We start from the raw sequence: 18,751 nt of genomic DNA, 5'->3' as shown, positions 1-18,751 counted from the left end.
CTGAAATTGAAAAATAAAATCAGTTCTGATTGGAAGAAAGGGGTTAAATTGACCAAATTGGAGTACCTATCTACGAAAAGTAATTAATGTAATCTCATTTAAGAGATTGAAATAAACCTTCTCTAAAGGCTAATAGAGATGGTGAAGGTATTCCTGAAAGAAGCTTATACACTGCAGCAAATTGCTACTCACAGAGCATTTCTCGTGCGCGCCTCATTTGTCAAGAAAATTCCTAAGCACGTCCGCATTGGGAATTAAAGTTATTTTCAGACTCTGTCTCTTTAGGCAAATATACTGTTAATAACCAACCTAATCTCACCATTAAAACTGTCTAAGTAACTACCGTCAATAAAGTTCCCCAAAAAGCTTTCAACTACAATTTCGACAGTATCTAGAAATATAAAACCAAAAAGTCAATAGAAATAATATTGTTGTTCAGTTGTAAATTGTAATACATTGGAACTACCGTCAATTTAAAGTACCATTAAATGATAACTACCGTCACTGAAAAGTACCGTTCTCTAATCATCATAGTGAGGCACATCGTACGATATTGATGAGAGTACTTTGAGCGGAATAATCCCGATCACGCGACACTGCCCACTGGTATTTGATACCAATAAATCGCTATTAGCAGATTTCTAGTGGAAAATTTTATGCTGAGCTATTCAATGCACACTTTAACATAAATAATACATTTCGTGATAATCCCACCATGCATAGATAATCACATATTCCTCCCCTCTAAATTTAATTTCAAAAAAAGAGAGATAGAAATCACTATCTTTTGATAGAAATTATTTTTAAAAAGTCAATAAAATATAAATAATTCACTAAAATACCAATTTTATAAATTTTTCAAATTTTTCAAAAAAACATTAGACGATGAATATATAAACAGAAACTTTACGAAGGTCACAACAGCATTCTCGGTAATAAACTTTAGAAAAATAACTTAGCTAAGAAGTTTCTCTGCAATTTCACTGCAAAGAACAGAAAGTGAAACTGTGTTGATGACAAAACTTTATTTTAAAGTTTTTTGAGTGAAATTATTAGATTAAACTTTTCTATTATTATATAACAAATGGAAACTTTTCACAAGTTTTCACTTGATTTGAGTATATATGCTGGTGTATAAAGATAGATTGCTCTATGCATTAAATAAAAGTTTATTTAAAAAAAACAGAAATAGGGAAAAATAATACGTTTGGAAATAAAATACCTCCGTCTGTTTCTCAATAAATAAAAAAGAAAGATTTCAAATGAAAGAAAAATATAAAACACATTTTTTCAAATGAAATATTAAACCAGAAGGTGAACATAAATTTTTCCTATATATTATTTCTATAATGATATCGTTTCTGATCATGAAGATGAAAAGACTATACGCCGTTTCAAGAAGCCATTCACCTACATTCTTTCCTTGAATCATGTAATGCATATAGAATACAAAATATACATATAGTACTATAATGCAGTTTTGTGGTATCATCTATTGATAGAAGAATCGGAATTTTTTTTTCTACGGCTTCTGTTTATGTATTATAAAAGTTATAGCATTTTTTCAAAAAAAGGAAGTAAACAAACTTGAGAATTTTTCATGAATTCGAAATTTCTTCCACAGGAATATATTTCAAATATTTAATCATTATTATTTTACCATCGGAACTAGAATTTTCCAAATTTCTAATTCAAACCTTTTCAAAAATTGAATAACTTATAAGAATATTATTATAAAACAAGAAGATGTCGATAACTCCGAGTCCTCGTCTCTTAATGTTTTATAATAATTAAAGATGTCCCAGTGATAAAATCATTTATTGAAAATGCCTAGAAAATAATTGTATTTGTGGCAAAGAATTTTATGAAAATTAAAAAAAAATAATTTTACTATTCATTTACAAAGATAATTAAAATTTTTCAAAAAAATACTTCATTAAATGATTTATAAGTATTAACTTTATGGCAGTTCTTCAATAGAATTAAGTTATTTAAAATAAATTATTGTCAGAAATAGAATAAATTTAAGGATTTTTTAGAATTCGTGGTAATTTTATAGTTTATGACACAAAAATTCAGAATTTTCTAATAAATTCTAAACATTTAATTTTTTTCAGTACTTTTAATAAAAATCGCTGACTTTTCCCTGATTTCCCTGACGAATCAAACCCCGTACCTACATTTTCATCAGAAAAAATAAGTTTTCTAATATGCTTTATCAATTCATGACACTTCGAAATAAATGTCAGTTTTTACTTTTCTTTAAAAGGACTTAAAAGAGTGGAGGACATAAAAGAGTATCAAACGTTGAAAATCAAAGAAATACGTAGAGTTAGATGTGTCCGAGACTGGACCAACCAATGAACCGTTCACAAAACGTGTTCAGAGTATCAATGCGGTTAGTGACCATCAAAACAAGACTGATTTCAGGGTTGAAGGACTATATAGTATATATACATTATATCTGAAAACGGAATTACAGAGAGAGGACGAGAAGCTAGTCAAAGTTTATCAACTAAGAACAGGAATAAGTCCTTGGAAACTAAATGTATCTTCATTGGCATTGTTCATCGTCGAATACCAAAATTAAGTTCGAGTTGTATATTACGTTATAGAGTTTCTATATGGTAAAGTTTCCCCTACTCTACACTGGCCAATATTGCCACATAGTCACTCTATGTGCGCGATATTGTCAAGTGGAACCGCAAGCAATCAAAGACTATAAAAAGAAAAACTATTCTTTCAAATATTTTTAACTAAACTGTTCTTTAATAAAACGTATTTTTAATTTCACTGCGTTAGTTAAAGTTTTATAAACTTTTTTAAGCTTTTCTAAGCTTTTTAAGCTTTTTTTTAAGCTTTTTAAAGCTAGCTTTAAGTTAAGCTAGTTTTTAATGAAGCTACTATTTAATAAAAATTTTAATGAAACCATTATTTAATTAATTATTATTTTATTTTCTATTTTTATTCGAAAAAAGTTAATCGAGTAATAAAAATTTAACCATGTGTGCTAATAAAATAAAGGAAGAATTTACATACTAAAATGGCTAAAGTGTTGGGATTTTTTTTTAATAAAGATAACCCATTACGGGTTGTCAAAATACGCAGTTACCACACAATAATCGATTAGGTCTCTGTAGGGGAACAATACACGCCCTTGTTTGTCCTGTTAGTGAGCCTAAGGTCTGCTATCTGTTTCTCGTATATGTAGTCAGTCATTATCTCCAGTCTAATATCCCTTTACGAATCCCGCAATAAACCCTTCAATTCACGCAAGAATGCTAATAATAAAAAAAAATTTAATAACTCACCAGCGTGTCCCACAGGGCATAGAATATCTGAAACATAAAAAAAGTAAATTAGAAAATTATACCTTTATTTGAAAAAAAGTTTTTAAATGCAAAAAGTATGGAAACAAAAAAGCAGTATAGAAACAAATACAAGAAAAAAAGACAATATCGAGGACAATATAAAAACAATTTTGAAAAAATAGGAAAAAAACAATACGAAACGTAGGTAAGATGGAAAAATTAATTAAGAAACAATTCGAAATGAGAGAATGGTTCTAAAAACGGAGTCCAAGTGTAAAATGTGAACCATTCTGAGGCGTAATAGTGACAAAAGAATGAGAACTAACACTCCCCTTCTCATCTTATGGGCGTTGCAAGTTCCACTAAACGTGTAATGGCATTTGCAATAAAGGAAAGCACTTTGGTTCTACGCTACGGAAATGCTGTATCACAGAATCGTAACGAGAGGGCCAAAATATCGACTTTTTACGATCGCCTCCAAAGACGTTTATTATGAACACGGATATTTTCGGCACTTGGGAACTTAACGCACCAATTATCGCACAAACTCTCAAGAGCCTTGTTATCGCTCGAATAAGTCCAAACAACACCTTCCACACTCATTGTAAAACACTTCTTTTTCCTCTACTCTACTATCAAAAATAATCGCCGATTGCAAAAATAAAATGCAATTTTTTACAAGTTTAAAACTTTTATTTTACCTATTTATATTTTTACAATACCCCTCTTTATATGAACACATTCATCGGACAAATTATGGTCCTATGGCTTTTTTGACTGTTAATTTCTAAATAAATAAATAAAAATAAATTTTAACTTACCGATGAGGGAAAATTTCACAGATTAAAAATATTACTACTTAAGAAATATTCTTTAAATCAAGTAACGATTTAGTAAAAATGATTTTTTCGGTTTTCGGAAGACTTAAAAAAAATATCGTCACTTGTAACAAAAATTAAGTATAAAATTCCCCATTATTTAAAGTGGAAAGTACCGGCGTCCAAAAGCTCCATTATTATTTTTTCTTTTTTTGACCTAAATACATTCGAATCGGGGCGCAAAAAGAAAGTTTAAAACAGCGTATACCTTTTGTGTAAATTTCTAGAGCCTTTAAACTTGGAGATTTATGAACTTTTTTAGCGTGTACGTATTAATAAAAAAAATAAAAAGTTTAACATTGAAGAATGAAAATTTCATTTTATGTGCCTTATCCGAAGTGAATCAATGGCGTTTGCGGGGAAGTAGTAAAGCTCCTAAATCCACCTTCACTGCTTTCATAGTATAGGGAATAAAGACGAGTTTTTCTCCTAGAATAAAAAGCATCTTTTCAGTACGCTTCTTCATGCTATTATCCTAGATAATTTTCGTATCGTGTATAGATCCTCACTATTAAGATAATGTCCGAAAGACTTCTTCTTCAAATGATGAATTATATTCAAAGGTTAAAATGAATTTCTTCATTATCGCCTCCCCTCGGAAAAAAAGGCAAATTAATAATGATAGTAATAATAATAATAATAATAATAATGGTATTGGAAGGGAGGACTAGAAAATAATAATAATAAACTATTTTTTTTAATAATTCAATTCTTTTGGAAAACTTTAAGAAAAGTATAAATACTGAAAATCACTAAAAAAAATTTTTGAAAATAATTGAATTTCAAAAAAGAATTTAATTATTTCTAAAAAAAAATTGAAATTTTTATGAGAACTTTTAAAAAATTTTGAACATAATTGAATTTTTGCGAAGAATTTTACTACTTTTGAAAATAATTGAATTTCACGATCCACAAGTTTTGAACGTTCAAATGAACGAAATATTTTTTATTAAAAATATTTTCATAAACTGCTGATTGCAATAAAAATAAAAAACTTTAATTTTATATTGACAAACTTTATAATTAATTTTATTCATAGTGACACAAAATATTGTAATAAAAATTTAATTTGAAGAAAAAAAAATCATTCATTTGAACGTTCAGAACTTTAGGATCATTGAATTTCTGCAATCATTTGTAATTTCTTAAAAATTCTTCCAATTCTATCGTATAATTTACGAACTTTTCGTCTTTGCTCAATCAAATTAAGGACTTTACGGATCTTTTTTAAAGAAAAACTTCCTTTTCGGATTTCAATCAAATATTACGACCCTAGTTCGAGCCCTTAAGTATTAATAATACTATTAGTAGTAGCAAAAACAACTAAGAAACAATAATTGAAAATTGCGAGTTTAAAGAAATAAATTGTGATAAAATCTTGATTGACAAATCGGCTCGGAAACAAGTTGAAAAAACGAGTGCGAAATCGGTATTTAAATGAGGGCGTATTTGCGGCGCCAAAAGTATTTATATATTGCAATTTGGCGCCGCAAAGCTCTCTGAATGAAAACCGTGCTCAGCATCAAAGTTCACTTTCCTTCATTGTGTCAAAGAGAGAGAGGGAAAAAAAGAGAATGAAAGAGCGAGTCCTTTCTTGCGTGACTACATCTATTCAACCATCCATCATTCAATCCATCTCGATCTTTCGTCGTAACCACGAGCCAAACAGCCACAAGAGGGATGGAAAGGAAATGCTTCAATTCCCCTTAGGCCAAGTCACTCTAAATGCCTTTTCTGCGAATCTTAGGGCACGATACACGACACCTGTTTTTTCGTTATTCGTTGCCTTGTAATTGTCTCGTTAATTTCGCCGTAAAGGCGTCAACTACACTTATTTTCTCAAGCAGAACACAAAAGTTGAAAAAACGTTGTTTTACAACCCTTTTTCGTCTGATAATTCTCCACTTTGACTTTGAAAATTATCGACACTGCATTTTGAAGACTAAAATGAAACAAATGTCCTTTTGTCAATTAAAAATACCGTGTCTTTTTAAATGAAATTACTATAAAGAAATTTCGCACACAAAAAAATTGAGAGATGAATGGAACCATTTATTCAATGAAACTTTTTTGTCATCCTACAAATCCTTTCTCCCTGTGTGGGTGACAAAATCCAAGTTGTAAGAAGCTCAAGAAAAACGCACGACAGAGAAATAGTACTGAGCATAAACAATTCGACGAACAAGTTCGCACACCCTTTTTTGAAAAGGGGATGAAACGGAGAAAAAAAGGAAGAAAAGGAAACGAGAAGATTAGGAAACCGTTGGAGAAAGCTGAAAGCAAACAGACTTTAAAATTGCAAAAGTTAGAGTTGCATTTCTACTCTTCAAGTATCGCACATTGCTTTCTCAACATTCGAAAGTCAACGGTAGAGTAATTCCCGTATTTTTTTCTTTTTCCCTTTTGGTTTCTATTTTTTTTCTACTCCCTCACTCTCTTTTTTATTCTTTCAAACTCACGAGCTCATCACTTGCGGTCCATGCAAGCAATTTCGAGGATCTATAATCTCTAAATGAACGTTTAATTGAATTTTTCACCAATTTTATCTCCAATTGAACTTTTATCCTCCTTTCGCCTAAAACGTTTGTTTGATCTATAAATTGCTTGAAAGTAAAAACTTTTTTCCCCTATTTTCAATTATCGATAACGGTCATTTTTCTTTCTATTAAAATATAAATATCTTCTCAATTTCAATTTGATTTATTTTTATTTTTAAAATATCAGAACTTAAGAAAACGTTTAACTTTATAAAAAATTACTTTTTAATTAATATTTGAATACACGAGGTAAATAATGTTCTCCTACGTTTCCTTAATGACACCATCGTGTACTAAAAGTTTTTCTTTTTGACCTTCCTAAGCTCAGCATAGTTTCGAACTTTTTAACAGACCATCAAGTTCTTCAAACTAAAACCCTATTAATAAAAACAAAAACATTCCTTTTTATATCAATATTTAATATCGAATTCTCCAGAATAAACTCTCTTCTCTTTTCTAAAAAACGAAAACAATATACAAAAATTGAAAACTAAGTTTTCTTCTCAAGAAAATAAGAAAAGAAAATTTGTCTCCAACTTTTCTAAAAGTGAAATAAGATTTAAATAGAGGAAAATAAATATTTCATAAAAATTCACAACTGACCGTAAAAGGATAAAAAAAAGAAAAGGGAACGATGGCAAGAAAGATTCGTGCAAGTAAATACCATAGGGGAATCAAATATCGAGTTCTTGTCGTCATATTGAAAGCTATAAGTTGACTTTTGACATTTATTAAGTAAAAAAGAGAAAGAAAAAATTGCTTCTCACAAAAAAAATATCAGTAAGCGTAAAAACGATATTTACAATTTTTTATCATTTATCATCGTCAATTTCCTACGAATTATTATTTCTTCTATCGCAATAAAAATACAAGAGAAATTGCTGTGTGAAATATATATACGAGAGAGATAATAAAAAAGTAAACGAAAACTCGGAGTCAACTGAAAACGGAGACAAATATAAACCTGTCTTTTAAAAAATTAAGACAAAAGGATTCTATTAGTTTGAAAAATGGAATAACAACAAAAACTTCACAGGAGGAAAAAGATCATTTCCAGATAAAAAGGAGACAAAACTTTTCTAAAAACAAAACGTACTAAAAGAAAATAAATTTAAAAAAAAGGTTCCGAACGAAAATTATTTTCCAACTCTTAGCAAAAATTCAAAGAATACAAACTATACTTTTCAATTAAAATAAAATTTGTAAAATAATTGAAAAAAATTCGCCTTCTTTTTAAAATAAAATCAGAAATTTTAAAAGTAATAGAATTTAAAAATGTTTAATTCAAATTTTTGTTGAAAATTCAATTTAAAAAAAAATCATTCATTCATTTAAAAAAAAAAAAAATTCATTTAAAAAAAATTCAATTTTTGAGAAATTACAAATGATTGTAGAAATTCAATTATTTTCAAAAATAATTAAATTCTTCTCATACAATTCAATTATGTTCAAAATTAAAAAAAACGTTCTCGTCAAAATTTCAATTATCTTTATAAATAACAAAATTCTTCCCCAAAATCCAATTATTTTCAAAAATTACAATAAAATTCTTGTCCTAATTTCAATAATTTTCAAAAATTTGTTTCATGTTTCAATTATTTTCAATATCTATAATTTTCTAAAAATTTTCCAAAAGAATTCAATTATTTAAAAAAAATTTTAATAAAATTCTACACAAACTTTTAATTATTTTCAAAACATAATAAAAATTTCACAGGAATTTCATTATTTACAAACTTTTTATAAATTTCTTCGCAATATTTCAATTATTTTTATAAATAATGAATAGTAGACTTAATGCCAGAAAAAAATGGTCTTTAGGGCAAAAATTTATTACAATCTGTTAATTTGGAATCAAATTTAATCCAAAACTTGGTAAAGCGATAAATTTCAAACTTGCAGATTGACAAAGTTATGACATTAAATTTCACTTTATAGCATTCGCCAATCGTTCTCGGTAGTTGAATTTCAAAGTGTAGCTGGCAAATGTGACAAACGAGGCAAAAAACAAAAAATTATGAAAAAATCGAGAGGAAAAAAGAATAATTCTACGTCACTTTAGTTCAGGAGAACAAAGTATGTTTTTCCTGTTCGGTGGTAAGTTAAGAAAAGAAAATTTTTTATATTTAACTGACGGTAAGTCCAATCAATATTTTATTATTATGTTCAATGGTTAATTAAACGGTAACTTTAAGAGTAAATTTAACACTAGGTTTAACGGTAAGTTCAATTATTAGTTAAAGTCGACGGTAAGTATTCGTATAAGTTTTTTCTTTTCGAAATAAGAAATTCTTGAAAAATTCTGAAAAATTCTTGTGAGTTAAATTTCGAACCATCTGCTACCAACTTGGAAGAGCAAAACAAAAAGGGTTGCAAAAAGATGTGCCAGAGACCGAAGATAGAATCGTACGACGGTAGAATCGAAACATCTCGTTTAATAGAGGTAGATATTCACCTTCTCTTGATAGAAAAAAAAGAGAAAGAGAAACAAGGACAGAGTGCCATTGTACTAATTCACGTCGCTAATGTGAAGAGTTTCTAAAGAACGACCAAACAATAGAACTTACTGTGCCGTCTTTGGATTTCTCTTCTTCTTCCCTCTTTTTGGCTCCTATTAGGTAGCTACACGCCCACGTACGTACTTACAAGAGCCGAGTTTCAATCGTTTTTCCTGTTGGTATGAGTTTATACTCTATATACGCCCGTGACTTTGCCAACCCCTTTTTGCCAAAACGACGATACGGTTGATACGTGCTACCGAAATTTAACAAACAAAAAAAACACTGTGTGTCCAAAAAGACAGAAGGGGTTGAAACTGAGGGTCAGAAGAATGGAAGCGAAAGTGGAAAGTAGACAAAAAACCAAGAGAGAATAAAAAATATAAGGGCATATTGCATACGGGCAAAAAAAGAAATTTTTTCGAAAAAAAACCTGAGATTGATAAAATAAAATAACATTTTTGCTAAAAAATAATTTCAAGCCATCAGTTTTTAAACCAAAACTTTCATTATTTTTAAATATTTGTTGTACCATTAAAAATTTAATCTTTTTTCCTGAAGTCAAAGTCGATGGTCAGCGAGGGTTTTAGAGATGAAAATGTCACTAACTTCATTTTTTTATTTACCAAGAGAGTTAAAAGATATCATATTTGAAAGTACATTTTTAATCTGAATCGTTTGAAAAAATTATTCGAGTCTTTTTAGTTTCTGGAAAAAAATATTTTTCGACGCTCAATGTCGTCACCAAAGGGACCTAATTAATTAACACCATTCTAAAATCACTCTGATGGAAATTAATTAACTAATTAAGTTTCATGGAAAGAATAAAAAAAAATTAGACAAAGTGAAATAACCGTAAAAAAGAAACTTGATCAATGTGTTTCAAGGGAGAAAAAAGCAGACGACGTTATGTAGCGATGCGTGGAACAGGCAATGAAGGAAAAAAGAAGGTACAAGACGACAGTTGGTAGTCTGATAGATGGCCTCGACATTGTGTCTCGTAATGTTACAGATATTACTCAAGTGTCTTTACTAAGATCAAGGGACAGAATAAGAAAGAGAGGTATTTTACGACATTTCCTTTTCTGTTTCTTCCACGCCACTTGAATAGAATAAAAGAAAAAAAACAAACAAACTACTGAGTCTCCGAAAGCTACGATTTGTATGCAACTGAATGCAGCGCAATTGATTTTATCCTATTTCACGATACATATTCATGTGAATCGAGTCGTAGAGTGAAAAAAATTCTCCAACACGAAAGATAGATTTAAACAAGTCTGAATCTGCATAAATTGCATCGACATAAGTGCCATAAAAATATTATAGGAAATGCAATAATAAATAAAGTTTTTAGAGAGAGAGAGAGAAAATTTAAAGAGGAGGAAAAAGATGTTTTATTCAGCAAATACTATCAAATAACCTTAAGATGAATTGTTTAAAAATAACTAAAAAAATATATCTAACAAAGTGAGTTTACTTTAGAATAATGCATACGATACACTGCAGTTGCAGAGCCAGATTTATAATTTTACTGTCTAAAGTTGTAATAATGAACTTGACAATAAGGAAAATAATTATTTCAAATTGATTGTATCCTTTCAACAACAATAATAGCTTTGACGGTAAAAATAATAAAGTTATAGTTTACTGAATTGGTACGGAAGGAAACGTTAATAAATGTATTCGATTTACAAGAAATAAGACAATTCTTTTATATAATTCAGGATAGTTTGACTTTTAAGAAAGCCTCATTAAAAGCTCCTTAACAGAAGGACACTAATGATAACGAGGGAAACTTGAGAATTTTCATTTTAACACCACAGTTGTTTCGACTTTCCAAATATATATATATATATATATATATATATATGTATATACGTCCAAGTTAAGAATAAACTAAAAAGTTATTATCCCAACCGTAAAATAAAGACACTTCTTTCGTGTAAATTACTTTTTAAAAAAAGCTTTTTTAATATTTCATGTCGTAAATTCAAGCTAAATTTTTAATTAGACGCTTGGCTTTTATAAGAAAAAAGGTTCTAATCACCAAATTAATCAGTTCTTCTATTTTTGAGTCATTTTCATTAAAGAGGGAAAACTAATGTATATGTATGCGTATATAAAAAAAGGGAGAAAAGTATAATTGAATGAAGTGTGTACAATAAAATTTAACGAGTAAAAGGTAGAGTAAGAGAATTTACGATGATGTTATATTGTATAAAGAAGCAAATAAAAGCATTAGTGATGAACGGATGTGACGTGTGTGGTGAAAAATCGCACATAGACGGGCATATAAGCGTAAAATAACGCTGCTTCACCATTTCTCGCGTTTTCCATTAGCAGCCGCTGATAAATGACAGCAAATAAACATGATTAATAGATCATGAATGAGCATGGTACTTCAAGCAAGTTACTTTTTTTTTACTCTTTCATTCTTATTTCACTATAACAATATTTAATTTTACCTAAAAGGACAATTTACACACGGAGAAAATTTATTCCTGAAATTTTACTGAATTTAGTTCGGTAAAACTGGGATGAAGTGTCAAAACAGTAATTTTTCAAGAACTAGACTGTAAAAGAAATTGCATTGAAAAATAATGTAAAAATCATAAAGCTCACGATACATGTATTAGCGCTTCACTTACAGTTCGGTAAAACGTAAGCCAAGTGCTCGCTACATTCATATTTATTGAATAGTTCGGTAAAACGTAAGATAAAGTCTTCGGTAAAACTGACGAGTTGCAATTTATTGAAAGTTCGGTAAAACGTAAGATAAAGTCTTCGGTAAAACTGACGAGTTGCAATTTACTGAAAGTTCGGTAAAACTTGAAGAACAAAAATAAAAAATAATATTACTTCAGTAGATCTATATTAATACTGCCGTAACTCTCAATTTACCTACTTTAATAACTACCTAAACCCCCTACAATTGTTTACGAACAAATACTAATTGATACACCTGCCTACAGTACATTCTAAACGCATACACTAATACACACATTGCACGCTTTACATTAATGCTTCAGAAAGTTTCAACTGTCCTTATATATTAATCTCAATTTTATTTCACCGCTTGTGAGAAAGATTCAAATTAATAAACTATCGTTGTACAAAATTGAAAATTATTTATATTAATGAATCATTTCTAACTATATTCAAGGTCAATTTATGAAATATTTTTAAATTATGTTTTTATTATTATAAAGAAAAATGTTTAAATTTGTATTTAATGGAATAAAACAATAATTCATGAAAATCCTTATTATTCTCAAATTTTTGTGTTTAAAATTAAAAATATACATATTAAAAGTGCAAGTTGGAAATTATTAAATTAATTAATAGAAAATTAATCTTTCTGAAATATTAAATAATAATTGTGAGGCATTAAAAAGCGAAAAGGAAATAAGCAAGTAAGCAAATAAAGAATAAAGTAAGCAAGAAGGAAATAAGCAAGTAAGAAAGTAAGCAAGGAGGAAATAAGCAAGTAAGCAAAGTAAGTAAGAAGGAAATAAGAAAGTAAGCAAGTAAGCATATAAGGAAGTAAGTAAGCAGAAAGGAAACAAACAAGTAAGCAAGAAGGAAATTAGGAAGTAAGCAAATAAGTAGGTAAGCAAGTAAGCAAAGTAAGCAAGAAAGAAATAAGCAAGTAAGTATGCAAATAAGAAAGTAAGATAGTAAGCAAGCAAGTTATTTCCTGTTTGCTTACTTGCTTACCTACTTATTTACTTACTTACATACTTACTTATATGTTTAATTGCTTACTTATTTATTTCCTTTTTGCTTACTTACTTATGTTTACTTGCTTACTTACTTGCTTTCTTGATTGCTTGCTTACTTACTTATTATTATTCATATTTAATTAAAATGAATAAATTATATGTTGAAAAAATAAGTATGTTATTGACATTTTATATTTTCTTTTTACATGATTTAAAAGCATTTATTACATATTTGGCAATTAATAAGTGTTTAAAATAATTAATTAATTGAATTTTAATTTAAATAATAATAAAATGATTATTAATTAAGTCTAAATAAGTTGGAAAAATCAACTATTAGTGTGAAAGTCTTTCATTTGACTGCGGGACAGTTGAAATAAAGTATTTCAATCCAGAAAACTAAAACTTTAGGCAAGTCAAGGAAGTTTTACCGAACTATTCCTAAAAACTAACACTTTAAGCAAGCCAAGAAAGTTTTACCGAACTATTCCTGAAACGTTAGTGCCCATCAAGGAGGTATTTATTTAATTTACATTGAACGTTCAGTTTCAATTTTTTTTCAACTTTTACAGTACTAGTTCTTAAGGAATAAAGATATCACATTAGATTTTAAATATTGTTACCGAAAAAATAATATAAAAATTATTAAAAATTACGATTATGCTACTATATCCCAACTTTATTGAAAAATTCGGTAAAATGTAAGGAACAAATTTTCTCCGTGCAATTACAAGATGGACAATAAATATTTTTCTAAAACGAATTATGAAACGAAACTAATTCTACAGTTTAACTAACTTCCTACAAAATTAATTTAATTTATAAATAATAAAAGTATGCCATAAAATAAATAAACAATAAAATATAGAATAAATAAACATAAGTAAAAAAAATTAGAGAGAAAATTCAACAATACCAAAACAAGTTTGTTCCTCTAGTTGAAAATTTCGCAAAGATGAGAGTGTTTGTTTATGACGAAACTTGTTTATAATCTAGTTTGGTAACTATAATATATACGTGATGAAGTTGTCGTTTACTTTGTGTTATAGACAAACACAATGCCTGCGTATAGAATGTGTGAATGTTTACTTGAAACAATAGATGAAAAGCACTCAAAGGTAAAATATGGATCATTTTTTCTCTCTCTAATTCAAAATTATGAGCAATAAATAATATACTAAACATTGTACTTGGATTTGTATTTAGAGTTTTAGTAAATTTTTTAATTTTAACTCCTACGCCAATTTTTAGAAAAACATATTAGTAATTATTAATAAAATAAAAAATTATTTTAATAACATCATCTTTACTGCGAATAAAGAAATAAATAAATATTAACGATAAGACGACCTTTTAAAGAAATTACCTCATACATTAACTAATCATTTATAATTCCAGAGGCATTGTTATTATATAGATATATCAAGTACAAGGTTCGGATACATCGCGGAATTAATAACAGGTGCTAATTAGAAGTTTACGATGACTTTATTAAAGAGATAAATTCCGTAAGACGAAAAGGAAAAATAGAAGAATAAAGGCAAATTAAAATAATGAAATGAAAAAGAAGAAGAAGAAGAAAAAGAAGATGATGATGACCATCGAAATAGAATTGAGAGGTCAAGTTGATTACAATAAAATCAATATGCAGAATTTCGATCAGTTTTGGATTGTAAAATACTTTCATTAGTATTTGGCTGGCGGCCAAGGACGTGTGTTACCTAACTATGAGGGACCTATGAGCACTAATGTTACACCAACAACCTTCATTGATGGTGATGACCATACCAAGGAGTCACGTATGAATCAAGTGCAACGATTTATTCTCAATCTCAGCACGTATCATGGGGCACAATAGGATTTAGTATATAAGAGACGCGAAACAATCATTTAAGCATCATTCGCTCCAACAGCAAAACAAGAAGCACAACAACAATCTCCAACAATCAACAATCAACATGAAGTGCATTGCAGTAAGTCAAAAATTGATCCACAATAAAAATCTAACAAATTTAAAAATTTAAATAATAATCAATTTCATTTATCATTCATAATAATGAATGGATAATTATTTATCCACTTATTTTCAATAATGAACATCATTTATTATTTACTCAAATTAATCAAATATTCACATAAAAATCCACATTTCTTTAAATGTGATTATTATTATTATCATTATTATTATGTTTATTTATATTATTATTTATTCAATATTTCGTTTGTTTAGTTTAGTTTGTTTTTAAGTAAATATCCATTATTATCAACAAGAATCATTATTTATTTTGGCTTCAATATGATTGAAAATATATTTAATAAATATATAAATGAAAAAGAGAATTTAAATTGTATTAATTAATTTCATACATAAATAAATGATGCATAAATAATAAATATTCACATTTGATCAGATTTCTAGTTGCATAAATATTTTCGGTCTTTAAAAAATTTCACACACCCGGAGAGAATCGAACTCTGGTTTTCCAGTTTCGGATCAAAAACTCGAAGTCCTAATTGCTGCCATGATTTTTTACAATATTAGCACTGTTAACTTAAAAGTATAAAATTGAAACGAATTGTTACCAAAAATGCGGATGAAATAAAAAATTGATCCAAACATTTAACATCAATTTGATCCACTTTAGTATCAATTTGATAATTTCAAGAGAAGAGTAGTAATAAAATAATAATAGTATTAATGTACGAAAGAGAATAACATAATAAATAATAATAATATATGAAGTGTAAATATTCCTGCATTTATGATAGAGAAAAATACTATTATTGATAAGAATTTCTAATATTTCAGGCTATCCTTCTCTTGGCTTTGGCCGCCGTCGCCTCCGCCGAAACAAAGCCTGTGGAAGTTGAAGGAGCGAGACAAGTGGTGTCTGGACCGGAAGTCGAAAATTCGGTGGTGTCAGGAAGGAGCAAAAGAGGATACGTTCTAGGCGCATACAGCGCTCCTCTTGCGTATAGCGCATACACGGCACCGGTTGCATACAGCGCATACACGAATTATCCCTATGCGTACTCGGCTTATTCCGCCTATCCTTACTACGCATCTTCCTACAGTGCCCCCTACTACTACGTCTAGACTACAATCTTCACAAGGCTCTTATCGACAAAAGGGAAAAAAAACTTTTATGATTTTCTTTTCGCATTGATTAATGAACAACGTCTATATCGTAAGAAACATCAAACTAAGGAAAACATAATTCCTCTATATTAAACACAAACACAAAATGATAAATTCTAACCTAATATTTGTCACGTCTTTTCGAAACATAGAAGTTTTTACTCATTTATCATTGTTACAGAAGCAGGAAAATCAGTTTTTTTCGATTCAAGAAATCTTTTAGTTGTGTAAAAAATTACATTTGTAAAAGCCTTTTTTGTCAAACGAATTATAATTTGTCAAGTTTTTTTTAATTATTTTCAAAAATTTATGAAATAAAAAAGAGGAAATTACAGAATATGACAAGAAATGTCAATGTGAAAACAAGAAAATATAAACTGTTTTTAATATTGTAAAATACTACACTGAAAATATGAATAGCACCTAATGTTATCTCCAATATATGAAAAATAAACATTAATCTGATAAACGAGAAAAAAATTGTTCGCTTTCATTATACCTTTAATACAGGGCTCGAAACAGTGAAAGTATTTAATAATACGAATTTTACAGACCAAAAATGAAAAATTACGGACCATTTATGGACAACAATTTTCAAAAAAGTTCTTTGACAATTTTCAAATCCATTTGTTTACAATATTCAACTTATTTACGAAATTTCAATTATTCGTAAATTCTTCAATTAAATTTTTATTAGAAACTGAAAACTTTAAATAATTTTTAAAAAAATCCGCAATTAAAGTTTCTCAAAAAAAAAAAAGTAATTCTACAGAATTGTTAGTTAAAAATATGAAAAATTCAAATTTCAAAGATTTTAATCTAAAACCTTTTCAAAATTCAATTATTTTTAAAAAATTTATGCGCTAATGCTTTTGAAAGTCAATTCTAATCTAAAATTTTAACTGAAATCGATTTTTAAATCAATGTTTATGAGAAATTCTACTATAATTAAATTATTTAAATACAAAAATAACAATTTCTTGAATAATTGCATGTTTTTTAAAATTAAATTCTCATAAAGAATTTTATCTATAAATTTTTAAATAACTAAATTCTTTTGACAAATTTTAATAAAATTTTTAAGAATTTTTTCCAGAAATTCGATTAAAACTGTATTAAAAATAATTAAAATTCTGCAATGAGTTTTATTATTTATGAAAATAATTGAATTCCTAAAAAGAATTTCATTATATTAACGAAAATAATTGAATTCCCGTAAAAATTTTATTATTTAGGGAAATAATTGAATGATTGTGAAGAAATTTATAAAGAAAATTTGAAAATAATGAAATTCATGTGAAATTTTTATTATTTTTTGAAAATAATTAAAAGTTGTGTAGAATTTTATTAAGTTTTTTCTTAAATAATTGAATTCTTTTGGAAAATTTTATGAAAATAGTAGATATTGAAAAATCATTGAATTGAGGAAAATTTTTGAAAATAATTGAATTTCGGAAAAGAATTTAATTATTTCTAAAAATAATTGAAATTTTGATGAGAACTTTTAAAAAATTTTAAACATAATTGAATTTTAATGAAGAATTTTATTACTTTTAAAAATAATTGAATTTCTGCAATCATTTGTAATTTCTCTAAAATTATCCAAATTATATCGTACAATTTAAGAACTTTTTATCTTTTTTGAATCAAATTACGGACTTTACGGACCTTTTTTTTTAAAAAACGGACTTTTACGGGATGTAAAAACAACATTAGCAATAAAAATCAAAAGAATATTTTCAAATAACGAAAATTATATTCTATTTCGTTGTTTCAAACTTATAATTCGTTATTATTATTACGATTATTGTAAATCCCAGCAAAAGAGACGACTTCAAGCGTACTGAAAGTTTTAATTGTCTGATTTAATTACAAACCGTAACGGCTTTTAAGCCATATCAGTAATATGAAAGAGAGTTATGAAACATTAAAACCATCAAGTTATATTACATCGCAAAATAAAATTTATACACCCTGAATTACTCTGAGTTATAATACCAAGATACTTGCTCGATTCACTATTTTCAAGAGGTACAAAAAAAAACACGGTAAAAAAAATATTTGTCTCTGAACCTTGAGAGATTTCTTATTCTTTAAAAATAAGAAAACTTGACGCCTCTTAAAAGTAGTACTATAAAAGATCTACAAATTGACCTTGACGTCACAATGGTACTATAGCGACGACATTATTTTATCGATAGGCGTGAATCTATGTTTCGTACACATATCACTTTGGAGCCGTGACCTTTTTTCTATGTCCATAAATGGTACACTTAAAGGACCTTTTTTCGTCACTATATTATAATACAATTATAAAAATAACAATAATAACAGTAACAATTAATAATGATAATAATTTTTATTATTATTTTATAAAGATTATTATACTGTTTTCTAATTTTTACTTGGAAGGAAATAAGTGTACCAGTACTAAGCTGAGTTTTGGCCTAGTTCCCGTATAAATTTCGAAAAAGTCCTCCTTCGAAAGCTGAGAGTTAGTAAACGAAAGAAAAGAGTACAATATCCGACTGGAGCCAAAATTGGCTGTTAGAATCAATCATTCTTTCTTTGACCGACTAAAAATTCACAAATGGTTTAGAATTAATAAATCCAATAACCGAAATGAACACGAAAACGACATTTCAATTTAGACATGTAGTTGATAA

The 18,751-nt window shown here is 27.9% G+C and overlaps 2 protein-coding genes across 2 annotated transcripts in view; one reads left to right on the top strand and one right to left on the bottom strand.

Moving 5' to 3' along the window:
* Positions 1–18,751, bottom strand: part of LOC122499337 — an 86,773-nt gene that overhangs the window by 45,015 nt on the left and 23,007 nt on the right. The window contains exon 4 of the mRNA XM_043607621.1: positions 3,312–3,338. Within this exon, the coding sequence (XP_043463556.1) occupies positions 3,312–3,338 (27 nt within the window). The remainder of the gene's footprint in view (positions 1–3,311; positions 3,339–18,751) is intronic.
* LOC122499325 lies at positions 14,770–16,064 on the top strand. Its single transcript, XM_043607609.1, has 2 exons — positions 14,770–14,919; positions 15,756–16,064. Exons 1-2 carry the CDS (start codon positions 14,905–14,907, stop codon positions 16,041–16,043), a joined length of 303 nt encoding a protein of 100 aa, XP_043463544.1. The 5' UTR covers positions 14,770–14,904; the 3' UTR covers positions 16,044–16,064.

The sequence above is a fragment of the Leptopilina heterotoma genome, unplaced genomic scaffold (assembly GCF_015476425.1).
Source record: "Leptopilina heterotoma isolate Lh14 unplaced genomic scaffold, ASM1547642v1 Lhet_167, whole genome shotgun sequence".
Taxonomy (NCBI): domain Eukaryota; kingdom Metazoa; phylum Arthropoda; class Insecta; order Hymenoptera; family Figitidae; genus Leptopilina; species Leptopilina heterotoma.
The sequence above is the reverse complement of the archived record's forward strand: the minus strand, read 5'-3'. Positions and strand labels throughout refer to the sequence as shown.